A 27,123-nucleotide genomic window follows, 5' to 3' on the forward strand; every position below is an offset into this window, starting at 1 on the left:
AGCACTGGAAGAGTGTGTAGGGGTCATATAACTTTGTCTGAGCTCATCCCCCCGACCCCCAGCTTTTTCAAGGTGCAGGAACCAAGTTGCTCCGAGACCATGTGCCCTGGCCTCTGTCACAGAGCTAGTGGGTACCCAGGCCAGGTTTAGAACTAGTCTCTTTTTTAAAAAATTTGTTTTATTGAAATATAGTTGATTTACAATGTTGTGTTAATTTCAACTGTACAGCAAAGTGGTTTAGTTATACATGTATGCACATTCTTTTTCATATTCTTTTCCATTATGGTTTATCACAGGATATCGAATATAGTTCCCTGTACAGTAGCACTGTGTTGTTTATCCATTCCATATATACTAGTTTGTATCTGCTAACCCCAAACTCCCAATCCATCCCTCCCCTACACCCTCTTCCCCTTGGCAACCACCAGTCTGTTCTCTATGTCTGTGAGTCTGTTTCTATTTCGTAGATAAGTTCATTTGTGTCACACTTTAGATTCCACATATAAATGATATCATATGGTATTTGTCTTTCTCTTTTGAACTTACTTCACTTAGTATGATAATCTCTAGGTCCATTTCCCAGAGGGTAGCTTGTCTGCTGCAGGAGATACGGGGGAAGGAGAAACCTATTCGAAAACGCTTTAAGCAGGTTATTTATGCAAAAGTGTTGACTTTTTTCCTTTAACTTTCTAGTGAACCACTGCAGCCTGAGCTGTTGTTTGTAATTATGCAGTAATTCAGGAACTAACTTGAGATTCTTCTTTTTTCTTTAAGTGGCTTCCCCTAGAGAGGCACACCATATATTTCTGGGTGGGAAGGCTGAATCCTAATTTAATTTACAAATTTGATGCAATCATAGGCACAGTTCCTATGGAAATTTTTTTTTTTTCTTTAACTTGACAGAGCTGTTGTAAACTTCATCTAGATGTCTGAGCAAGCAAGACTAGATAAGAATACTGAACAAGTTAGTGAGAGAACTTGAACTACCAGATAGCAAAACATATTGTAAAGCTACAGTCAGGTAAACAACATATTATAGGCACGGGAAGCCGGGTCAGTGGCACAGCCCAGAAGGTGAAAGAAAGAATAACCATATGCATTAGAATTTAAGTATGAGCCATTGGGGGAAAGAATGAAAGAGTCAGTAAATGATGTGAGAACAACTCAACTATTTGGGAAGATTACAGGAGAGTCTTATCTCATGCCATATACCAAAATATAATTTAGATTGATTAAAACTAAACATATAAATAAAGGGGAAAAAAGTTAAAAATCTAAGTGAAAATTAAAATGTATATATAAGTCTTTCTAAACATAATACTAAAAGTCAGAAACTTAAAGCCTTTTAGGCTTTTAAATATTATTAAAAGTATTTTCAATATTGTTAAAAATATTAAACCCTTGAAATAAAAAACAAACCAAAGTAAATCTTCTTGCACCCCAGTGTTTATTGCAGCACTATTTACAATAGCCAAGACATAGAAGCAGCCTAAATGTCTACCAACGGAGGAATGGATAAAGAAGATGTGGTACATATATACAATGTAATATTACTCAGCCATTAAAAAGAACAAAATAATGCCATTTGCAGCAACATGGATGGACCTAGAGATTATCGTACGAAGTGAAGTTAGTCAGACAGAGAAAGACAAATATTATATGGTATCACTCATATGTGGAAGCTAATTTAAAAATGATACAAATGAACTTATTTATAAAACAGAAACAGACTCACAAATTTCTAAAACAAACTTAACGGTTACCAAAGGGGAAACGTGGGGGGATGGATAAGTTAGGAGTTTGGGATTAACATACACACACTACTGTATATAAAATAGGTAACCAACAAGAGCCTACTGTACAGCACAGGGAACTCCACTCAGTATTCTGTAATAACCTATATAGGTAAAGAATCGAAAAGAGAATGAATCTTTGTATGTGTATAACTGAACCACTTTGCTGTACACCTGAAACAAATACAACATTGTAAATCAACTCTACACCAGTAAAAATAAATAAATAAAAATAAAATACACTAGAGTACAGGGGAAAAAAGTAAATCTTCTTGTTATAGGGTTAGGTCTTAGATCTTTTCTTTTCTTTTTTTTTTTTTTTTTTTTTTTGCGGTATGCCGCCCTCTCACTGTTGTGGCCTCTCCCGTTGCGGAGCACAGGCTCCGGACGCGCAGGCTCAGCGGCCATGGCTCACAGGCCCAGCTGCTCCGCGGCATGTGGGATCTTCCCGGACAGGGGCATGAACCCGTGTCCCCTGCATCGGCAGGCGGACTCTCAACCACCAGGGAAGCCCTAGTCTTAGATCTTTTAGAATGTATTAAATGTAGAATAAAGTTCTCCCTGGGTTCTGTTCAGACTTTAATGGGTCTTGGCAGGACAGTGGGGAGGAAGGGAGAGATGTGTGATGGGCAGGGAGGGTGCTGAAAGGTGGCCTGGGGTTGCTGCCTACCCCAACAGTGCCATCTTATTACAAGGGAAGTTGAAAGCTGGAGAAGGAGTATGGAAAGAATCCTGGCCAGGATACCCCTGTTGAACGTGTTTTATAAGTAATAATGCAATTCACCCTTGGTAATTGACTGCTGGTGCCTAAGGTGGTAAGGTTTCTAGGTGGGGTCCTTTCTCATCCATGTGCATCTCTGCATATTGGTTTGGTTTTGTTTTGCATTCCCCAGATTCTGTGGGAAAGGTAGTAAAGTTCATAAGTAATGTCTTATTGACTTTTTATAGGAAACCTTTTCTGGAAGTTGTTATTAGAAAGGGAAGGCAAGCAACAGTAATGTTTCTACAAGAACAAAGGACTCAGGGCAATTTAGTGATTTCTTCTGTGGGGACTGGAGACAGAATTGGAAAGCAGTGGTTATTACAAGATACTGAATATATCAAGAAGAAGATGTGGCACATATATACAATGGAATATTACTCAGCCATAAAAAGAAACGAAATTGAGCTATCTGTAATGAGGTGGATGGACCTAGAGTCTGTCATACAGAGTGAAGTCAGTCAGAAAGAGAAAGACAAATACCGTATGCTAACACGTATATATGGAATTTAAGGGAAAAAAAGTGTCATGAAGAACCTAGGGGTAAGACAGGAATAAAGACACAGACCTACTGGAGAACGGACTTGAGGATATGGGGAGGGGGAAGGGTGAGCTGTGACAAAGCGAGAGAGAGGCATAGACATATATACACTACCAAACGTAAGGTAGATAGCTAGTGGGAAGCAGCCGCATAGCACAGGGATATCAGCTCGGTGCTTTGTGACCGCCTGGAGGAGTGGGATAGGGAGGGTGGGAGGGAGGGAGACTCAAGAGGGAAGAGATATGGGAACATATGTATATGTATAACTGATTCACTTTGTTATAAAGCAGAAACTAACACACCATTGTAAAGCAATTATACCCCAATAAAGATGTTAAAAAATAAAAAAATAAAAAAAATAAAAAAAGAGTTCCCTGTGTTCTACAGGAGGTCCTTGGTTATCTATTTTACATATAGGAGTGTGTATCTGTTGATCCCAAACTCCTCATTTATCCCTCCCCACCCATTTCCCCTTTGGTAACCATAAGTTTGTTTTCTGTGTCTGTGAGTCTATTTCTGTTTTGTAAATTAGTTCATTTATATCATATTTTAGATTCCACATATAAGTGTGATATCTTATGATATTTGTCTTTCTCTGAGTTACTTCCCTTAGTATGATCATCTCTAGGTCCATCCATGTTGCTGCAAAGGGCATTATTTCTTTCTTTTTTATGGCTGAGTAATATTCCATTGTATATATATGTACCACATCTTCTTCATCCATTCATCTGTTGATGAATGTTTAGGTTGCTTCATGGCTTGGCTGTTTTATATATATATATATATATATATATATCACATATATGTATAATATATATATAATATGTATGTATATGTGTATATATAACAATCACTTTGCTTTACACCTGAAACTAACACAGCATTGTAAATTAACTGTACTGCAATTAAAAGGTTAAATCTTGAAAAACAAATTTTTAATTAAAAAAAAATGGGAAGCAGTGGAATTGCTTGCTTACATTTGGAATTTTAATAGATGTTGCTAAACTGCCGTCTGTAGAGATGATACCTACCTATAGTTCCCCAGTAATAGGTAGGAGTTCCCTGGTGGTCCAGTGGTTAGGACTCTGAGCTTTCACTGCCGGGGCCTGGGTTCATTCCCTGGTTGGGGGACTAAGCTGTGCGGCAAGGCCAAAAAAAAAAAAAAAAAAATCAGAGATATTTGACCAACATGTGGCAAATGTTTTGATCTCTGTCAGTGTGACAGGGCATCTAGGTAAATTCATTTCACAACTGAGGTTGAGCACTGTTTTAAGAGTCACCAGATTTTCCTTTTCTGGGAATCAGAGAGCATTTTAGAGCTGGAAGAGACCTCAGAGATGAGGTCCAGCCATTCAGCCTACACATGGAGAACCTGTTTGGCTGTGGTCACTTGGTTGGTCTGTGACTGAAGCCAGACCAAACCCCAGGTCTTTTATTTATCATAAAGGCTCTCCGGGTGTGTGTAAGACAGCCCTGGAAAGGTCTCTGGGGCAGTCTGGGTTTGGCTCCATAGCCGGGAAGCTGGAAGTTACAGCACAGGGCCACAACACCGTGACTGTAAGGCCAAGTGCTTTAACCCACCCTGAACTTCAGATTCCTCATCTGTAAAATGGAGTTAATATTAGCCTTTTTGCCAGGGTTTCAAGGATTAGGGTTCATGTAGATAAAGCAGCTGACACAAGTTGTCTCACAGTTGTTACCATCTTCCTCATATTTCGTTATCTGACTTCCCCACCCCACATGTAAGGGACACATAACACTAACATTCTTTTTTTTTTTTTAAGTTTTATTAGGACACGGCCAGACCCATTTGTTACACGTTGTCTATGGCTCTTCCCGTGCCTCTTTCTTTTTTTCTCTTTTTAAATAAATTTGTTTATTTATTTATTTTTGGCTGTGTTGGGTCTTCGTTGCTGCACCCGGGTTTTCTCTAGTCGTGGCGAGTGGGGGGCGCCTCTTCATTGCAGTGCGGGAGCTTCTCATTGCGGTGGCTTCTCTTGTTGTGAAGCACGGGCTCTAGGCGCTCGGGCTTCAGTAGTTGTGGCACACGGGCTCAGTAGTCGTGGCTCGCGGGCTCTAGAGCACAGGCTCAGTAGTTGTGGCACACAGGCTTAGTTGCTCCGCGGCATGTGGGATCTTCCCGGACCAGGGCTCGAACCCGTGTGTCCTGCGTTGGCAGGTGGATTCTTAACCACTGAGCCACCAGGGAAGCCCTGCATCATTCTTTTAAGTATACAGAAGCATCCCTTCTAGTATAAGAGGGGGCCCTTGGGGATTGGCAGTGTTCTTTTGAGAAACATTACTGGTGTGATGTCCCCAGGGGGGCCAGCGACCACCTGCCGGTGTCAGATCAGACACTGGCCTGGGTGTCCTCACTGGAGGGCACAAGGTGGTGAAGGCATTTGGGGAAGATGGGGCCAATGGGACAGGAAGTGGGGGGAAAAGGGGGGTGGCCAGGGAGAGTGTCGGCAGGGAGTTTGGGGAGGTGCCACCAAGGTCCTGAACCTCTGCTTTTGTCTTCACAGCTCCTGCAGAAAGGGACCAAGATGAACGCAGAGGTGAGTCCTCTAAAAGGACCCGTTTAAGGATGCTTTTTTCTGCAGTGTCCCTCATTTCTCCTTCACAGAGTGTCTCCTTTCCTCCAGAGTTTTCAGAAACATCAGCACAAACTTGAAAACATGTCCCCTCCTTCCTGCCACCATACATGGCTCCCGGTGATACGGGGAGAATTAGGCCCCTCTAAGTTCTTATCTGTGTCAGTCCAGCTTCAGTTAGATTAAGATTTATCTACTTCAGTTAATCCTGAAACAACACTCATGGGTTAGGGGTAGAGTGGGCTGGGCTCTGGGGGCTGCTGGGCCCTTGTGTTATTCTGGGGACACTTAACTCTGCTTACAAGGACCTTTCTCTGCATCGTCTCCCTGTCGTCTCACTTCCACTGAACCTGTTCTTCGATCCAACGAGATGCCTAGTCTCTTTGTCCCTCTGATTTTTCCTGACCAATCAGCCCCTCCTGCTCTCACTCCCTTCCAGGTCCAGCGTAGATCGTGGGGTCCATCTCTTCAACTGCTGTTGTGCTCACATCTCCAACTCCTTTTCCGCTTGTCCCCCTGATGCCCCATGGCCAGCCCAGAGGCTGCCCCCACAGGATGGTGGTCTTGGGCGAGTGGCACAGCTTCATGCTGTTTGCGGCTGGCAGAGGTCTTAAAACCTCATCTGGGTGCTCAGCACACCCACCGGGCCCCCTCCGTAGCCCCAGGCAGCTCTCTCTCCCTTTGCCCGAAACAACCAGGTCTGGTCTTCCTCACTCTTCCCAGCTCCCTCCTCACTCTTAGTGCGTGGGTCACCTTTTACTTTACAGAGAAAAACTGGAACCATCAGCCATCATCTCTCTCAATTTCGGACTTCCTGTTTGGCTTGTTCCTTTTTTCATAGTGGAAGGGATGCTTGTCAGTGACAGAGCTCCAGGCTGCGAGTACAGGAAAACACAGTTTAATGTGGTTTTTATCCTGGAAGTCCAGATGCAGGGCAGGCTTCAGGGTGGGTTGATCCAGTGGCTCAGCCACATCTTATCAAGGCTGTCCAGGATCTTTGCATCTCTCTACTCTCATCCAAGTGTTGGCTTCATCCTCGAGGTGGTGCCCCCCTCAGGGTTCTAGGATGGCCGCCAGCAGGGGCTGGGACTACATACTTCCTCATTCACTCTGAGCGGGAGAAAGACGTGGCTTTCTGCAGCTCTCCCAGAAAAGTGGGAACCTTCTTTCCTGAAGCCTCCACCAAACTCCTGCTTAGGTCTTGCTGGCCAGAACCGGGTCATGTGCCCATTCCTGGACTAATTACTGTGTCAGAGGAGCCAGGATTTTGCCAACTGGCTTAGACTAATCTGTCCCACCTGGTGCAGCTTCCCCCTCTACCCCGGGGCTGGATCTGGGAAGAAGCAAGGCGAGTGGACACTGGGAAAGGACCCATTGCATCCCGTCCCAGACATTTCTGGTGAAAGCGTATTGACTGAAAAACACGCACACCTAAAAGCTGAGAATTATGTTTTATTCTGCTGACTTACGGAGGACTTAAGCCCGGGATATAGCCTCTCAGGAAACTCTGAGGGACTGCTCCAAAGAGGTAAGGGACAAGCCAGGATATATAGGGTTTTTTGCCCCCGCAAAAAACCCCAGGCAATTGTAACATCAAAAGATTACTGTTAACGAAAACAGACATCTCAAGTTAATGAATTTATCACTTTTCTATGTATGGGAAGATGCAAGAGTCTAGGCTTACTGAAATCATTCCTTTGATAGGCACCCTAGCTATCTAGGGTGCCTAAGAGCAGTAGCCTGCTCTCTCCCATCCTGAGTCCCCTCAGGATGCACCTCGGGGGCAGCTGCAGTGGCTGAGGGCTTGATGGCTTCAACAGCCTTTCTTTACTGAAATGTCCACACTCTGAATTGCAGACTCTGCCACCTGTTCAGACCTTGTACCACCTCCCTGATTACCTCCTTGACCAGCTGCACTGTTGGGCTCATTTCTACTCGATCTTTCCCATCAATATTTCCAACTGCTTTAGTTTTTACTTTCTTCAGAACAAAGCAACACATGAGGTCTTGTCGAGCTACCGTAATCCTATTTTTCTCATTCCCTTCAGAAACTCATCTTTAATAGTAGTTTTCTGATATAATTCAAAAAGGTACGTGCACCCCTATGTTCATAGCACTATTCACAGTAAACAACCTAAATGTCCATTGACAGAGGAATGGGTAAAGAAGATGTGGTGCATATATACAATGGAATACTACTCGGCCATAAAAAAGAATGAAATAATGCCATTTGCAGCAACATGGATACAACTAGAGATTATCATACTAAGTGAAGTAAGTCAGAAAGAGAAATACCAATAGCATATGATATCACTTACATGTGGAATCCAAAATATGGCACAGAGGAACCTATCTACAGAACAGAAACAGACTCACAGACATAGAGAACAGACTTGTGGTTGCCAAGGGGGAGGGGTGGTGAGGGAGGGCTGGACTGGGAGTGTGGGATGAGCAGATGCAAACTATTATATCTGGAATGGATAAACATAAACAACAAGGTCCTACTGTATAGCACACGGAACTCGTCAATATCCTGTGGTAAACCATAATGGAAAACACTATAAAAAAAAAAGAAGGTAGATATGTGTAAAACAAAAAAAATAGCTTTTAAAAAGTTTAGTTTTGTAGTAATGTCAATACACAGACCTAGTACAAAACTCAAAAGCTATACACAAGACGTTACACAGTCAAAAGCGAGTCTCCCAGGTACCCCATCCCCCCAGCCTCCTCCACCCCAGGGCTGGCCTCTGTTAACCATTTTCTGGGGCCTCTGCCGCCTTCTCCGAAGGCCCTGTAACTCACTCTAACGCTCGTGCTCTTGGAAGTTGTGAAAAAAAAGAGTAAAAACTTAGCATTAACGTTAAGCTCATAGAACCTGGCCTGGTAAGATTTCTGTCAATTATCAGCCACCCCTTCTGTTCTATAATTTTGACCTTTCCTTCTTTGGTGCGTTTTTTTTTTTTTTTTTTGCGGTACGCGGGCCTCTCACTGCTGTGGCCTCTCCCGTTGCGGAGCACAGGCTCCGGACGCGCAGCCTCAGCGGCCATGGCTCACGGGCCCAGCCGCTCCGCGGCATGTGGGATCTTCCCGGACCGGGGCACGAACCCGCGTCCCCTGCATCGGCAGGCGGACCCTCAACCACTGCGCCACCAGGGAAGCCCCTTTGGTGCCTTTTCTCTCTCAACCTTTTAAAAATATTCCCAGACCTTGGGTCCCCCTCTAACTATTCTGCCTGAAACACCCTGTGACCACCTTCTAGTGGTGGTGGTCACCCTTCTCACTACCCTCTCCTGTCTCATCCCAGGGCAGCCTGACGTGGTCCTCGCTGCTCCAGTAAAACTTCTCAGAGCTCTCTCTCTGGAAGTGATCCCTCCCTCATGTGAATTTCCATCACCCTTCTTTTGTTACCTTCCATCCTTTGACTTGGAGCAGAACCGTCTGTGTGCCCTGTTCATCTTCGCATCCCCATAGCAGCTGGCATGATGCCTCCAACACCGTGTGTCCTCACTGAATGGCAGTTGACTGAACGATGGGATGATTCAGAGACTGTTGAGTCATCTTGTGATTCATTCCAGAGCTTGGGTGGATCAGTAGAAATGTAGAGGAAGGAAAACTTGCAGAGACTTGAGGCTGCCTGGAGAGGGAGGGAGGAGCGGGGTCTCAGCCGTAATCAGCCCTTTGGTCTCAGAGGATTTGTCCAGTGCAGGAATGACTCCCAGGATTTCCAGCATGTCAAGCTGGGTGCCTGACAGAATTTGCAGAGCCACTGGCCTTTGCCCGGAAGTTCAGAGCACAGCCAGTCAGGTGGGGTGGGTGGTTGGAATCTAGCACAGAACGTGATGATCCAGGTCAGGACGGGACGGCCAGGTGGAAATGCCCGGTTTGCATTTCTTCCTGGGACTGGAGCTTGGAGGAGAGGATGGCTCCTAGCACATGATGTGGGAGACTTCAGCCTAACGGTGGTCCTGGAAACCTTAAGAGTGTGAGACACCCCTCCCCCACTCTGGGAACATGGGGAAAAGAGAAGAACAGAGGGACAGGCTTGAGCACTGGGGAATGTGCAACGCTAGGGCGCAGGATGAAGTGTGAGAAGGAAACCTCGCCGTGAGACGAGGGAAGACAGGGAAGGAGCGAATTTAAAGAAGGTCCCCTTAAGTGTCAAATACGAGTTGAGGTCCAGGAGAATGCCGCTGAGGGAAGGCCCTTGAATTTGGCAGTGAGAAGATCTGAGATGCCCTGTGATACGACAGAGAGGTGTGGTAGTGAAAACCAGCTTACAGTTGGGCTAGAAGGGTGAGTGGAGGAAGCAGATGCGGCCCCGGGGATATGAGCAGCCGGCTGATTTGGGGGCAGTGGACAGGCCACGGGCAGGGACAGAGCGCACTGAAGACCAGGCGGCAGAAGCCGCCCAGCTCTGTAGCCGGAGCCTAGGACAGGAGCAGCGAGTGAGCCCAAGGCTGTACAAACTGTAGAGCGCTCATCTGCTCTGAGCATCCCTCGGATTTGTATATCTATTTTAAGTGTTTGTATCTTGGATAACATGCATTCACATGATTCAAAATTTTAAAGAATTTAGGAAAAAAAAAAAGTTTACTCTGGGAAGACCTTCTTCTCTCCCAGCTACTCTGTTATGCTCCCAGGCAACCAGTGCTACTGGTTTCTTGGCTATCCTTTCAGAGAGATTATAAACATATACAAGTATTTTTTCCCTTCAGCTGCCTCCCCCCCTTGTTTTTTTTTTTACACAAACTAGAGCACACATCTTACAGTGGTCTGTATTTTGCTTTTCTCAGCCAACAATACATCTTGGAGATCAGTCCCTTCCAATACATAAAGAACTTCCTTGTTCTTTTTTATAGCTGTGTAGCATACCATAATTATATAACCAGTCTGCTATTAACAACATATACATTATTTTCAGTCTTTTGCTGTTACAAGCAAGGCTGCAATAAACCTGGGTCATTTTACTTGCATATATGCTTTAGAAATGGATTTCTCTGAGCAAAGAATATTTGTGTGATAAACATTTCCAAGTTGCTCTCCACAAAGTTTGCCTGTTTTTCTCTCCCTCTGGCAACATACGAATATGCCTGTCTTCCCAGGCCAGCCAGTGTGTTATCAAACTTACTGATTCTTGTAAACAAGTGAAAAACATTAGGTTGTCCTTCCTGACTATTTGAAATCTTCATACCCCCTCCTGGAGTGGAAACCCAGCACCTGCCCTCAAACCTCCCACCTTGAAGTTCTACAGTGATTTTACATTTTCTTCTACTCTCCTCACCTCAGAATAATTTTTTTTTCCTGAGTTGGCAGTGCATGTGTTTTTGTTTTTGTTTTGCGGTACGTGGGTCTCTCACTGTTGTGGCCTCTCCCACTGCGGAGCACAGGCTCTGGACGCGCAGGCTCAGCGGCCATGGCTCACGGGCCCACCCGCTCCGCGGCATGTGGGATCCTCCCGGACCGCGGCACGAACCCGTGTCCCCTGCATCGGCAGGCGGACTCTCAACCACTGTGCCACCAGGGAAGCCCCCATCCATTTACTTTTAATCTATACGTGTCTTTATATCTAAAGTGGACTTCTTGTAGACAACATATAGTTAAGTCTTGTTTTTTAATCCACTCTGACAATCTTTATCTTTTAACTGATGCATTTAGACCATTAACATTCAAAGTGATTACTGATGTAGGTGGATTAATATTTGTTACTGTTTTCTATTCATTGCCTTTGTTCTTTGGTCCTATTTTTCTCTTCCACTCTTTCTGCCTTTTGTGATTTAAATTGAGTGTGTTATATGATTCCATTTTCTCTTTTTTCTTAGCATATTGGTTCTACTTCCTTTTTTTATTGGTTGCTCTAGGGCTTGCAATATACATTTACAACTAATCCAAGTCCACTTTCAAATAATAACTATACCACTTTACAAATAGTGTGAGTACTGTAAAATAACATAATAATTCCATTCCTTCTTCTTGTCCTATGTATCACTGCTGTTACTGATTTCACTTACGTATAAGCATACATAAGCATATAAATACATACATAAAGTATATACATAAGCGTAAATAATTGAATACTTTGTTGCTGTTATTATTTTATTGTTATTTAGATCAATTAAGAATAAGAAAAATAAAGTTTTTATTTTACCTTCACTTAATCCTTCTTCCTTTCTTTAGGTAGACCTGAGTTTCTGACCTGTATTATTTTTCTTCCTCTCTAAAGAAATCCTTTTAACATTTCTTGCAAGATAGGTCTACTGGCAACAAACTCCCTCAAATTTTTGTTTGTCTGAGAAAGTCTTTATTTCTTCTTCACTCTGGAAGGATAATTTCACAGGGTACAGAATTCTAGGTTGGTAGTTTTTTTTCTCTCAACACTTTAAATATTTCACTCCACTCTCCTCTTGCTTGCATGGTTTTTGAGAAGTTGGATGTAATTCTTTTCTTTGTTCTTCTGTAGGTAAGGTTGATTCCCTCTGGCTTTTGTTTTTTTCTTTTTTTTTGGCTGCGTCACACGGCATATAGGATTCTAGTTCCCTAATCAAATTTGCGCCCCGTGCAGTGGGAGCACGGAGTCTTCAACACTGGACCACCAGGGAAGTCCCGTCTCTCTGGCTTCTTTCAGGATTTTTTTCTTTATCTTTGCTTTTCTGTAATTTGAAAATGATATGCCTAACATCATTTTGCAGGGGTGGGGGGGTATTTATCCTGTTTGGTGTTCTCTGAACTTCCTGGACCTGTGGTTTGGTGACATTAATTTGGGGAAATTCTTAGTCATTACTGTTTCAGGTATTTCTTGTGTTCTTTTCTCTCTTCTCTTTCTGGTGTTCCCCTTACATATATGTTACACCATATGTAGTTGTCCCACAGTCCTTGGATATTCGCTTCATTTATTCAGTCTCTGTTCTCTTTGCTCTTCAGTTTAGGAGGTTACTATTGAGATAGCCTCAATTTCAGAGATTCTTTCCTCAGCCATGTCTACTCTACTAATAAGCCCATAAAAGGCATTCTTTGTTTCTGTTACATTGTGTTCGATCTCTAGCATTTCTTCTTCATTCTGTCTTAGAATTTGCGTCTCTCTGCTTACATTGCCCATCTGTTCTTGTATGTTGTCTGCTTTATCCATTAGACCCTTAACATAGTAATCATAGTTGTTTTAGATTCCCAGTCTGGTAAATCCAACACTCCTGTTATGTCTGGTTCCGATGCTGCTCTGTCTCTTCAAATTGTGTTTTTTGTCTTCTGCTATGGCTTGTCATTTTTTTCTTGATCGCCAGACATGATGTGTCATGTAAAAGGAGCTGCTGTAAATGGGCCTTTAGTCATGTGGTGGTGAGATATAGGGGGAGGGGAAGCATTCTCTGCTCCCATGATCAGGTCTCAGTCCTACAGTGAGCCTGTGCCTCTGGACTGCGAACCACACAAGTATTTCTCAGTTGTTTCTTTTCTTCTTCCCCTCTTAGGTGGGAGAGTATGGCTAGAGTGGGCTAGAGTTGGGTGTTTCCCTTCTCCCAAATGGAATTCTAGAGTAGTCTGGAGTTTTGTACAGTGGACCCTTACACAACACCAGGGTGAGAGATGCTGACCCTCTCTGCAGTTGAAAATCTGCCTGTAACTTACCGTCGGCCCTCCATATACACAGCTCTGCATCCACAGATTCAACCAGCCGCAACTGTGTAGTACTGTAATATTTACTTTTTAAAAAAATCCATGTGTAAGTGGACCTGCACTGTTCAAATGCATGTTGTTCAAGGGTCAACTGTTTTTCCCTTCCCTGCAGTCAGTTAGGGTCTGATAATTCCCCAGCACCTTAGGGTCTGGTTAGCTAGTTTCCTGTGAGGGCAGGCCTCATTAGGAAGAACGGCACGCTCTGGTATATTTCACAGTGGTGCTTTTTCCCCACTCCTGCTGGAAGCACAGGGGGAAACATCTCCAGTATTTACTGTGGGAACCTAGTCAAGCTCTTGGAGGTAAATCTCACAAAAATGAGAGGGTCTCCCCGTGACTGGGTCCCCCTGGAGGTTTTAGGTCTCCAAGTTGTCCACACTGAGCCCCCAGCAACTCATCCATTACAGTTCAGGCTTTCCTACTGGTTCTGGCGTCTGGTTCCTGTGGTCGTTTCTACTCTTGAACCTCTGCTCTGCTAAGTTATTCTCTTCATTAGTCCCTCTCTCCAATCTTGGGGGCAGTGGTTTGCCTTGTGTCCTCACCTCTCTTATGGATCCTGGAAGACTTAGTTTTAGTTAGTTTTTCAGTCTGTTTAGCTGTTTACCCATTATCAGGATGGAGTGGCAACTTCCAAGCTCCTTCCATGTGCAGTGGGAAACCAGAAGCCCTCACCTCTTTGACCTGCAGTTTCCTTTCAGAACATGCCTTGAAGAAGCCTCATGTCAGATGAGCAGGCGCAGGTAAAATGGTCTATCTAGCAAAGTCATTTTTCTCAAAAACAAAGTTCTTTCCCACAGAGGAACTCAACTGTTAATATGTCAGCATTTTCACCCATATCTTGTCCCTTTGTGTCAGTTTTGCAAAGGAATGTTGTGTAAACCAAACTCAGAAGCACTTTCAATCTGACACCATGCCAGCCAGGTTCTGTACACAAGTTTGTGTGTATTGGTAATTACTAAAATAGAAAAAGTAACTTGGCTTCTTACAGATAATGAAGTTGTTTCTTAACCTCATGGCTCTTTTAAAGCTAATAGAAACTTACGTTCCTGGTTATTTTCTGGAATGTAGTAATTTAGTAGTTAATCTTAGGAATACTGTATATATTCAGCCTCATAAAGAGATTGCTTGTTTCCTTTTTGGAGTGAAAGAAGAAACAAATATTTGATCAGGCGTGTGTTTTGGCTGTTACAGTACAGATTTCTCCAAAGACTGTCTTTCTGCTTTTCGTATATGAGACTGTCAACAGTTAAAATTAAAAGGGTAAACTTGTAACCCAGAAGGTACTAACAGGGCTAAATTGCCTGTTGGTTGTCGGTTGGGCATTGTGGCCTCTCCTTCCCACACTCTCCCTGACTCAAGGAAGACAAGCCTGGAACTGCATTGCCCACTGGTCCATTTCATGTGTGACGTTGGCCAGTTAGAAGCAGACTTGGGAGATTTGGAAGGCCGAAGAAAGAGAGACTGTTATTGAGAGAGCACAGTTGCTTCTTCCCAGCTGCGGGCTGAAAAAGGCCGCAGGTGCTTTCCCCGAGGTCTCGGCGTCCAGGCAAGCTCTTGAGAATGACTTGCTTCAGTACGGCAGGGAGATGGTCAGTGATGGCTTCTCTGGCTTTAGCTCCCCAGTGGTGGCAATGGTCATGTAACCCAGGGGCCCCCAACCCCGGGGCCGCAGACCAGTACTGGTCCACGGCCTGTTAGGAACCGGGCCACACAACAGGAGGTGAGTGGCGGGCGGACGAGTGAGTGAAGCTTCATCTGCTGCTCCCCATCGCTCCCCATCGCTTCCCCATCACTCCCCATTGCTCCCCATCACTCCCCTGTCACTCCCCATCACTCCCCATTGCTCCCCATCACTCCCGTCACTCCCCATCGCTCCCTATCACTTCCCATCACTCCCCATCACTCCCCCATCGCTCCCCATCGCTCCCCATCGCTCCCCATCGCTCCCCCATCACTTCCCCATCACTCTCCATCACTTCCCCATCGCTTCCCCATCGCTCCCCCATCACTCCCCATCGCTCCCCCATCACTTCCCCATCACTCCCCATCACTCCCCCATCGCTTCCCCATTGCTCCCCCATCGCTCCCCATAGCTCCCCCATCACTTGCATTACTGCCTGAACCACTCCCACCCGCTGTCCGTGGAAAAATTGTCTTCCATGAAACCGGTCCCTGGTGCCAAAAAGGCTGGGGACCGCTGCTATAAGCCTCTAATTCCCCGTGTTAAAACTCGGTGCTTAGAACACATTGAATGGTTTCTCTTTTCCAGACTGAATCCTGACTGGTACCTTGAGGGGGTTATGAGTAACCTGACTGGTACCTTGAGGGGGTTATGAGTAACCTGACTGGTACCTTGAGGGGGTTATGAGTAACCTGACTGGTACCTTGAGGGGGTTATGAGTAAGTTGTGGAACAACAGTAGTACAAAGTCTGGGAGAGAGGAGGTGGAAGTAACCTGTTGGAAGGTTCTCACATGTGAAATGGTACGATGTTACCTTAAGGCAGGCTGTGCTATAAGTAAAATATGTACCATATAAAGGCCTTAATAAGCCACTAAAATCGTTACAGCTACTAGCCACCGCGTGAGATTAAATGGAATCATTGGCAATACTTTATTCATCTGAAAAGTCAGAAGAAGAGGGAAAGCAGCACAGATTGGACAGATAGAAGACAACAAGACAGTAGATTGGAACCCAACCATATCCGTAATCATAGGGTAAATTGTTTAAACACTTCACTGAAAGGCAGAGATTGTTAGACTGAATAAAAAGCGAGACCTGACAGTATGCTGCCTACAGGAAACTCACTTCAGATATGAAAGCACACATTGGTTAAAAGTGAGGGGTTGGAAAAAAAATGTACTACGCTAACACAAATCAGCGGAAACTGGGAGTAGATTGATGATATCAGACGAAATAAATTTCAGGGCAAAAAATACTACCAGGAATAAAAGTGGTCATTTCAGAATGATAAAGTGGTTAATTCATCAAGACACCGTAACCACCCTAAAAATTTATATTCCTGACAATGGAGCTTTGAAATACATCAGTCAGAAAGTGATAGAACTGTAAAGAGAAATACACAAATCTACAATTATATTCAGAGATTCTAGTACCTATCAATGATTGATAGAACAAGTAGACAGAAAATCAGTAACTATATAGAAGACTTGAATAACATTATCTACCAACTTGATCTAACAGACCTACGGGACAGTCCAGCCAACAACAGTAGAATACACATTCTTTTTAAGTGTGCTCAAAACATTTACCAAGACAGACCATATGCTGGATCATAAAACATGTTTTTAAAAAGTTAAGGGTTCAAATCATTTAAAGGATGTTCTCTGATTGATATTTCTCTGGAATTAAATGAGAAACCCGTAGTAGAAAAATTTCTGGAAAATCCCTAAACATCTGGAACTAAATAACATACTTCTGAATAATCCATTGACCAAAGAGTTCATCACAAGGGAAATTAGACAGTATCGTTAACTGAATGAAAATGAAATCATGACATTTCCCAGTTTGTGGGGTGCAGCTAAAGCAGTGCCATCACTTACAGGGAAATTTATAGCACTAAATGTCTGTTTTTGAAAAGAAGAAAGTTTCTGAATGAACAACTTAAATTCCCAACCTCAGAGTTTTTTTAAAAAGAGCATATTAAACCCAAAACAAGCAGAATATTTGAAGTAATAAGGATAAGAGCAGAAATCAACACAATAAGGAAACAAAAAACAATCAAGAAAATCGGTGAAACCTAAAGAGAGTCTTTTGGGGGTTTTTTGAGATCATTAGAATTGATCAAACTCTAGCCAGCCTGCTCAGGAAAAAAGAGAGAGAAGACACAAATTACCAATATCAGAAATGAGACAGAGGACATTACTGCAGATTCTACAGAGTTAAAGAATAATAAGAGAATACTGTGGATACCTTTATGGCTAGGAAAGAGTAATTTAGATGAAATGGGCATATTCCTTGAAAGACTCAGACTTCCTAAGCACTTTGAAAAAGAAGTGGCAACCTGAATATATATATATTCCAACTATACCTATTAAATAAATAGTCTCTGTAGTTAAAACCTTTCCACAGAGAGGAATTCTGGATTGAAGAAGCAGGCTGCTCTGATGTGAACTGCTTATACAGAGAGGCATTTGTCAGGAACTTCAGGTGGCTTCTAAGAGCTCTCCATCCCACAACCATAAGGAACTGAATTCTGCTGACAACCACATGAGCGTGGAAGAGAACCCTGGGCTCTGGTTGGGAACGTAACCTGCCAGCTCCTGACTGCAGCCTAGTAAGACCCTGGGCAGAGGACTCTGTTAAGCCACATTCAGATTCCAGACCCTCAGCAACTGTGAGATAATAAATTTGACAAAGGATCAGAGCACTCTACTTGGGCAGACTCCTTCCTGATCATTTGCCACGGAAAGATGATCAGACAACAAAATGAGTGTCATATGGTTTATCATTTGTGTATGTTTCGTGAACTCATCCCAGTACTCCAAACCCAGTGCCAATAGAGAAAGCCATGAAACGCCAGCATCCAGCAGCAATTCTAGACCAAATGATTCAAGATCAGCCCCTCCGTCATCCAGTCAAGAAATCATGTCTAGAGCTGCCAGTTCTTCCTCAGAAAGACTGAGACAACACACGCTTCCACAAGCACAGATGGATTCCCATATAGTTACCTGTTTCCACACGTAATACAAAGAAACGTAGACAACCGGTTTCTCGGGCAAGCTGTTCCAGCAAGACTGCCAGTGTATCTTGCTTTTAGTCCATTGCGGGTACTATGGTGGCAAACGTGTATGCTCATTAGTAATATGTGATATTTTGTACAATGTCAAGCTGCCGTTTCAGCTCAGGCCACATTGAACGCCAGCCCAGCCCAAACTACTGCTTCATAGCCTCTACATTGGCACATGTTCCTGGAGAATAATCACCACCGGCTCCAAACTCAGTGGTCCAAGAAAGCTAACCCCTGAATGAGAATGCTAAACAAAGATGTCAGTTTGAGGCTGGCTGAATTGGGTGTACAGGTCCTCACAAGCTGCAGTTCTCTTTAGCATTGTGTATTTCTTTTCTTCCTTTAGTCAATTTATACGGTAATGGGAGCCATGCCGCTGCTTTATGTACAGAAAGCTGGATGATTTCCTGTTAGGCATGAGGAGGTCAGCCGCAGGCTCCCTAAAATAGTGCCAAGTTAAGGATGATGGGAAACAAGTAAACAATCTAAAACTTGAAGAAGTGGGTCATTTTATGGATGATGGGCTTGGCGATGAGGGTGGGAGTGGGGAAGGTGCAGGTGAAAAGCCAGTGCAATTCAAAGACCTGGATTAATGGTTTCAGCTTGATCTTATCACCACCTTCTTTACTTCACTAATGCCAGAGGGCCGCCCCCTGTCAAGAGTTAGGCTTGAAAAACCATGCCAGCTGGAAAGGAGGGTTTGACTTTAGGAAAATGTTTAAACAGTAGTGTAATTTAAAAGTATATATGAGTATAAAACCGTTTTATTATCGTGAGATTTTTTTTCCTTTAAGCTCATACGTATGAATATTGTACGCACAAGTGGATTACTAATTATATGATTAAAAAAAAAAAGACTAACAGAACATAGTGTTACAATATTGGTCTTCCAGATTTTATTCATTTCAATTATGTATATCATCCCAAGACAGACGTATTTGTGGGTCTTATTTCTTTAAATAAGAAATTTGCTGCTTCATATATAAATTTCTATAGTTGTAGATTGACCATTCAGTATGTAATTTAATATATTATCTATTTTCTATGAATTATTCTGAAAGTTTCAAATGAATGATCTCACAGTGTTTAGTAAAGAATGTTATTTACCTAAAATGTGCTAGTAGCAAGTGGCCCAGCCCTAAAGCCAAGAAACTTATCACTAATCTTAATTTTATTGGATAAAGGAAACCTATTTTAAGGGCATGTATTCCATCAGTTGGAATTCATACCGTAAAGAAAAAGCAGTTCTTTAGTAGAATTAACAGTAATATAAAATGTTTTATACAGGCAGTAAAAAGGGAATACTTTTATAGAATCAGAAATACTAGAAATAATTTGGCATTACAAGAAAAGAGAATTACAGACCTGTAACTCTCATGAACACAGATGCAACCATTTTTAATAAGATTTTAGCAAATAGAATCAACAACATATAGAAAGGATAATACATTATGATCAAGTGAGCTTTATCCTGGGAATGAAAGGTGTCACTATATCAACAGACTTTAAGAAAAAAATCACACAATCATCTCAATAGACATAGAAAAGGCACTTGACAAAATTAGACCATTTATGGTTTTTAAAATGTAAGCAAAATATGAATAAAAGGAAATATCCACATCCTGATAAAGGGTATCTACAAAAAATTCTACAGCTAAGACAATTCTTCTTGGTGAAAAGACAAATGCTGTCCTCTAAGATTAAAACGTGAGCAAGAATGTCTGCTCTTGGGGCTTCCCTGGTGGCGCAGTGGTTGAGAGTCTGCCTGCCAATGCAGGGGACACGGGTTCGATCCCTGGCCTGGGAGGATCCCACATGCCACAGAGCAACTGAGCCTGCGCTCTGGAGCCTGCGGGCCACAACTGCTGAGCCCGCCAGCCACGGCTGCTGGGGCCCGCGCACCTGGAGCCCATGCTCTGCAACAAGAGAAGCCACGACAATAAGAGGCCCGCACGCAGCAACGGAGACCCAACACAGCCAGAAATAAAAACAGGTAGATAAGTAAATTTATTTAAAAAATATATTAAAAAAAAGTGTCTGCTCTTGCTACTCCTATTCAAAATCATACTGGAGTCCCACCCAGTGCAATCAGGCAAGAAAAATGAATAAAACACATACAGATTGGAAAGGAAGAAGTAAAACCATCTCTGTTCACATCTGACTCTGTGGTCTATGCGGAAATCTAATGGAATCTACAAAAAAAAACGGCTAGAAGTAATAAGTGAGGTCAGCAAGGTTACAAGATGCCAAGTCAGTACACAGAAATCAACTGTATGTCTGTATACTCACAATGAACAACTGGAAATGGAAGGTTAAAAAAATACTATTTATAATAGCACTAAAAATCATTAAAAAAAAACAAGTATAAATCTCACAAAATATGTGCTAAATCCATATACTGAAAATGACAAAATGAAAGAAATCAAAGACCTAAATAAATGGGGATATGTACCACATTCATGGGTTAGAAGATTCATTATTGTGAAAATGTTGGGTTTTTTCTCAAACTGATCCATATATTCAACATAATACCATTCAGAATCCTGGCAGGAATTTTTATTTTATTTCATTTTATTTTATTTATTTAATAATTGACAAACTGAGTCTAAAATTTATATGTAAAGGCAGGAGAACTATAATTTTGGAAAAGAAAAAGTTGGTGGATTCACAGTAATGGACTCCATACTTACCATAAAACTATAGTGATCAAGACAGTTTCCTTTTGTACAAAGGTACAAAGGCATTTCAATAGAAAAAGGATGGTCTTTCTCAATAAATCATATTGGAACAGTTGGATATCATATGCGAAAAAAAAAAAAATGAAGCTTGATGGCTTCCAGAGAGGAAGGCACATGAGCTGGGTTTAAAGTCCTGGTACCTTTAAATACAGGGCTGCCATAGCCCTGCCTAGTTGTAGATAGTTGATACAACCTGTGGAATGAGTACATACACTAGAAGCTGCCCCTCTGCTCTAAAAAAATTTTTTAAAGAAACTGATTCATACCTTACTCCATGTGGAAAAATTAATTCAAAACATAAACTATAAAAGTAACTAAGGACTTCCTTGGTGGCGCAGTGGTTAAGAATCTGCCCGCCAATGCAGGGGACATGGGTTCGACCTCTGGTCTAGGAAGATCCCACATGCTGCAGAGCAACAAAGCCCGTGTTAGCCTGCACTCTAGAGCCCACGAGCCACAGCTACCAAAGCCTGCGTGCCCTAGAGCCCACATACTGCAACTACTGAGCCCTTGCGCCACAACTACTGAAGCCCGCACACTCTAAGGCCTGCATGCCACGACTGCTGAGCCCACGTGCTACAACTGCTGAAGCCCGCGTGCCTAGAGCCCATGCTCTGCAACAAGAGAAGCCACCACAGTGATAAGCCCGTGCACTGCAATGAAGAGTAGCCCCCGCTCACCGCAACTAGAGAAAGCCCGTGTGCAGCAACAAAAACCCAACGCGGCCAAAAAAGAAAGAAAAAAGTAACTAAAATAAGCTAAAACTGTGAATCTTAAACTATAAAATGTCTAAAAGAAAACGTAGAAGAAAATGTTTGTGACATTGGAGTAGCCAGAAGAATGATCCATGAAAAAATTTTTTTGATAAGTTGACTTCATCAAAATTAAGAACTTTAGCTCCTAAAAAGTCACCCTTAAGAAAATGAAAAAACAAACTACAGACTAGGAAAAGTTGTTTGCAAATTACGTATCTGACAAATGAATTGTATCAAAAATATATAAAGAACTCTAAAAACTCAATAATAAGAAAATAAACAACCCAATAAAAAGTGGCAAAAGATTTGAACAGACACTTTACCAGCAAAGATTTATAGACGGCAGATAAGCACACGAAACAGTGCTCAACATCACTAGTCGTTAGGGAAATGCAAATAGAAACCTCAGTGAGCGACCACAACACACCTGTTATAATGGCTAAAACAAAAAGGAGAAAACCCGATAATACCAGGTGCTGGTGAGAATGCAGAACAGCTGGACCTCTCAGACATCAGTGGCGAGAATGCAAAACAGCATAGGTGTAAAGGTACACTTTGGAAAAGCTCAGTTTGGCAGTTTCTCATAAAGTTAAGCCTACACTTGCCATATGACACAGCAAACTCATACCCAGTTATTTACCCAAGTTTGACACAAAAAGTAGGACATGACTATCTATAGCGGCTTTATTCATAATTGAATTATGAATTCATTTGAACTGGAAGCATCAGAAATGCCCTTCAACTGCGAAATGGATAAACAAGCCATTATGACTAGTACTTAGTAATAAAAAGAAATGATTGATACAAGCAACAACATAGGTGAAAAATGCATTGTGCTAGGCAGCAGATAGACTCAGACTACATATCGTATGATTTCATTTATATGACACTCTAGAAAAGGCAAAACTCTTGGGATGGTAAACAAATCAGTGGTTGGCTGGGGTTGGGTAGGGGTTGACTACAAAGGGGCACAGGTAATTTTGGAGGGGGTGATAGAACTGTTCTGTATCCTTTGTTTTTTTTTAATTGGAGTATAATTGATTTACATTGTTGTTTTAGTTTCAGGTGTACAGCAAAGTGAATCAGTTATACATATGCAGGTATCCACTCTTTTTTAATTTAGATTCTTTTCCCATATAGGCCATTATAGAGTATTGAGTAGAGTTCCCTGTGCTACACAGCAGGTTCTTATTAGTTACCTATTTTATATATAGTAGTGTGTATATGTCAATCCCAGTCTCCCAATTTATCCCTCCCCACCCTTATCCCCTGGTAACCATAAATCTTTTTTCTACATCTGTGACCCTACTTCTGTTTTGTAAATAAGTTCATTTGTTCTGTATCTTGACTGTGGTAGGTATATGAGTTTATGTTGGTCAAAACTCATAGAACTGTACACTAAAATTGGTGGGTTTTATTATATGCAAAAAAAAAAATCTGATAGTATCAGGAAAAGCTTCATAGAGTGTAAGATGCCCAAGTCTTAAAAGCTTTGAAGGTGTAGACATCCACCCTGTGGACAGTGGGGAGAAGCTCGTTCCAGGCAAGGGGAACAGGATTTGCAAAGACTTAGAGGGAGCAAACAGTCATGTGTGTTCTGCGTACTTTGAAGTTGTTTGGAAGGTCAGAAGCCTAAAGTTACACAGTGGGGGAGTTGACCAGAAGGCGTTGCTGGAGAAGCAGACTGGAGCTGAGTTGTGAAAGGCCTTATGTGTCTGGTAAAGAATGTGGACTTGGATTTTTTTTTTTCCCCCTTAATTGGTGTCCTACAAACTGTCTTACAGTTTGGGCTGCTGTAATAAAGTACCACAGAAATTTCTCTCTCGCAGTTCGGGGTCTGGAAGCCTGAGATCAGGTTGAGATCTGGCGGGAGGGGTACCCTTCTGGGCTGCAGACTACGGACTCCTCAGCCTGTCCTCACGTGAGCGGAGAGCAGGGAGAGGAGGCATGCTCTCTCGTGACTCTTAGAAGGGCACCAACCCCATTCATGCAGGCTCCACCCTCATGACTTCATCTCATCCTAATTACCTCCCCAAAGCCCTATCTCCTACTACCATTATATTGGGAGACAGGGTTCCCACTTCTGGGGGGGACATAATCATTCAGTCTGTAACAGCTGGGAAAATGAAGGGCTTTAATCGGGGTGGGGGGGACTTAGTTTTCGTCTGAAGCATCTCCTCTGGCAGGCCTGGGGACCACACATGGGAAGGGTGAGACCAGGTGGTGATCTGTCATGTCGTCAGGCAGGAGGCAAACAAGTCCTGGGCCAAGACTAGAGCAGTGGACGCAGGAAGAGGGGTGGACTCGGTGGGAAATGGTGACACCCAGATGACAAAGGTGAAAGAAAGGGGCTAGATGCTAGCGGCTAGGGAGACGTTGGAGTTTCTATGCTTGGAGACATCCAAGAAGAACTGGGTTTGAGGGATGTGTAGAGATAATTTTTATCAGTTTGGATTATAGTGAGTTGCTGTATAACTTGAAAAAGTCGACTTGATTTTTCATTGTAATACTATACGCATCCAGCCTCCAACAGTGTACCTGAATAATGAGTAAGCTGCCACAGTAGGGTGGGGTGACACTGGTTGGAACCCAGAAAGCCACAGTGAGGAGTCTGAGTAAGGTGACTGTGGCTGGTACCCATGGGCCCTGTCTGCCCACATCTCACTGAGCAGCTGTGGCCTCTGAATGACTCCCCACTGTATCAGATTCGCACGTCCACTGGAGGAGGGATTCGGGGAGGACAGAGGTGCCAGACTAGGACTGGGTATGGCTTAAAGAGGAAGATCTCTCATCCTGGGGGAGGTGGCAGTAGAAGTGGAGAGCCTTTTCCGTGGACGACACAGGTCAGAGCACCCACAGAAATGTTCTGGGGGGAGCTGACTCCTCTCCGAGCCCGTGTTTCAGGGAGCGTCTCATCCCCCCCTTACCTGCTGCGGCTTCCTGTGTGCTCTGGGTTGGCTCCTTGCTTGTCTGGACCCTGACTGGTCCTGCCCACATGTCTTTGTTTTGCTGCGCTTTGCTAGACGCCTGGACCGTTTTTAAACCCCACCTTGATCCCTTGTGTTTCAGCCCGAGAGGAAGTTTGGCGTGGTGGTGGTTGGCATCGGCAGAGCTGGCTCCGTGCGGATCCGGGACTTGCGGAATCCACACGCTTCCTCAGCGTACCTGAACCTGATTGGCTTCGTGTCCAGGTGGCTTTCTTTGCTTTGTGCCTTGTAATTCACGGGAAGCCCGGTGAGATGGGTTAGGCCTTGGGCCACGCAGCTCCTCCAGACCCAGGAGAGAGCGAGCCAGCTCCAGGGTCATTCCAGGGAACCATGCAGGATCAGCCCCACAAGTTGGGACAGGTCTGGGAACTGAAGAGTAACTAGACCTGCAGCTGGGATGTACAGTGAGTCAGCCCAGTGTACCCGAATAAAGAGCGTGACCACCCTCAGCTCCTCCGTAGAGGGGACTGCCGTCAGACGTAGGGAAGATGAACACAGGGCCTGACGGTTACTGAAGGGGCACAGTGAACACTTGTGGGTTGTCCTGAATGAAGGCTTTAGGTGTGATACATCAGGTACCATGTAACTGTCACATCAGTTACCATGACAGCCATCCATGCAGGGCCCTGGGCTTTCCAAGCCTGACCAACTATTTGATGTAGATGTCAGCCCACTTGACAGATAAAGAAGCTGAGCCACAGAGAGGTTAAGTAATTTGCCTGAGGTCACACAGCTGGAAAAATCTAAGAACTAGATGTCAGCTCAGGTCTATCTGACTCCAAAGCCCATCTTTTAAACACCATGTGTTCTTTTCCCCTCTGATAATTCTGAGCCCCGCTTTTAAGGAGTATCACTTATCTCCTGTAACTCAAAACCAAACTTTTCAGCGCGTTTCTTCTTCCCTGCCCCACCCTCAGCTCCTTCCTCTACCCCGACCACTTCCTCACATACACACCATTCACCAAACTAACGCCCTGTAACATCATTTATCAACAGTCATTGGGAACTAGAGGTAGGCCCTGTGTCGGCAGGTGATGCCGCAGAGGACAAGTCAGGCACGTGTCTGCTTCCTAGTGCTTTAGAGAAATCAACTAAAGGTCAATATTTAAACAGAGCGTAAGTAACTATCCTGACGGCCCACGTAGAAGTTCTTTCAAATTTTAATTTATGGGACCTGCTTTCTTCCAATTTGCCTCTCTCGAAGCCTGGCCCTTCCTTAAGGATTTAAAGTGGCGGCACTAAGGTGACCCAGAAGTGCTGGGAATCTGCCCTTGGTCAGTCTTCCCCTCCCAGTAAGATTCTAAGGGAGGGCTTCCCTGGTGGCACAGTGATTAAGAATCCGCCTGCCAGTGCAGGGGACACGGGTTCGAGGCCTGGTCTGGGAAGATCCCACATGCCACGGAGCAACTAAGGCCATGCACCACAACTACTGAGCCCGCGCACCTAGAGCCTGTGCTCTGCAGCAAAAGGAAGCCACCGCAGTGAGAAGCCCGCGCACCACAACAAAGAGTAGCCCCTGCTCGCCGCAACTAGAGGAAGCCCACGGGCAGCAACAAAGACCCAACGCATCCAAAAATTAATTAATTAATTAATTAATTTTTAAGGAAAGATTCTAAGGGAGCAGCACAAATGGGAGGCTTGACATTACGATTAGCCGGCACCGTTCTCCTGCTGCTCCCGTGCCTGCGGCTGGGATCCTGCACGACACGGGCTCCAGGCTGAAATGGGGCCTCTGCTCCCCCTGCAGCCCCGCCCTCGGCAGCTGGCGCCACGACTGCTGCAGCGGGAATGCCCAACCTACCCAGGTCCCTCGGGAGGACGGCCAGCTCCCCTCCATCCCTGCTTTACCGCAACCCTGCTGTTACTACACTGTCCCCTTCTCACGGGCCCTGTTCCTCACGACCTACCTAAGTCCTGTCACCTCCCCGGGAAGCCTCTCCTGAAACCCTGAAACTTGGGGTTCCTTGCCTTCCTTGACTCTTTCACCTGTGCCCCCGGCTCGGCATTCCCCGTTACTCTCGTGTTGTTATAGGTGTGTATGTGTCTTCCTCCCTCTAGCTGACTGAGCTCACTGGAAGTCCGCTCCCCACATACTCCCTACGGGGAAGGCACACAGGAGACAAGCGGGGAGCACTGGTCACACTGAGCCATGTAGGTCGGTGGTCCCCACAGGAAGAAGCCCGCCGCCATGTCCTTCCGCAGCCACGCTTCCCCAGAGGCGCTCTGGCTGCCGCTCGGGTGGAGCTGTGAGCTGGCCCGAGCCTCCCGCCGGCTGCCCCATCTCCTCTGTGGCAGCCGCCATTGGAGGACTGCTGCTCTCCAGCCTCTGCTCTGGGGCAGCGTGCGGACAGCCAGGGCTCCCAGCTCTCCTGAGGCGGGGGTCCTTCTGAATGTGTAGGAGCCGGGACGCTCAGCTCCTGTCCTGCCTCTGCTGCTGGTTAGCCGTGGAGCCCCTGCCTCTCGGGGCTTTGTCAGCTCGGCTGTAAATGAGGCAGTGATGCCCACCTTCCACTTGACCATCACAGGCCATGAAGGAGCTTG

The 27,123-nt window shown here is 44.3% G+C and overlaps 1 protein-coding gene and 1 pseudogene across 1 annotated transcript in view; both read left to right on the forward strand.

Moving 5' to 3' along the window:
• BLVRA (biliverdin reductase A) overlaps window positions 1-27,123 on the forward strand; it is a 55,306-nt gene that overhangs the window by 7,604 nt on the left and 20,579 nt on the right. Inside the window, exons 2-3 of the mRNA XM_022593069.3 lie at window positions 5,620-5,652; window positions 24,665-24,786. Coding sequence (XP_022448777.1) covers window positions 5,641-5,652; window positions 24,665-24,786 — 134 coding nt within the window. The 5' untranslated portion in view covers window positions 5,620-5,640. The remainder of the gene's footprint in view (window positions 1-5,619; window positions 5,653-24,664; window positions 24,787-27,123) is intronic.
• LOC149748461 (homocysteine-responsive endoplasmic reticulum-resident ubiquitin-like domain member 2 protein pseudogene) lies at window positions 5,662-24,658 on the forward strand (annotated as a pseudogene).

The sequence above is a fragment of the Delphinapterus leucas genome, chromosome 9 (assembly GCF_059928025.1).
Source record: "Delphinapterus leucas isolate spDelLeu-1000000601 "Yukka" chromosome 9, BTC_Dleu_Yukka2, whole genome shotgun sequence".
Classification (NCBI taxonomy): Eukaryota; Metazoa; Chordata; class Mammalia; order Artiodactyla; family Monodontidae; genus Delphinapterus; species Delphinapterus leucas.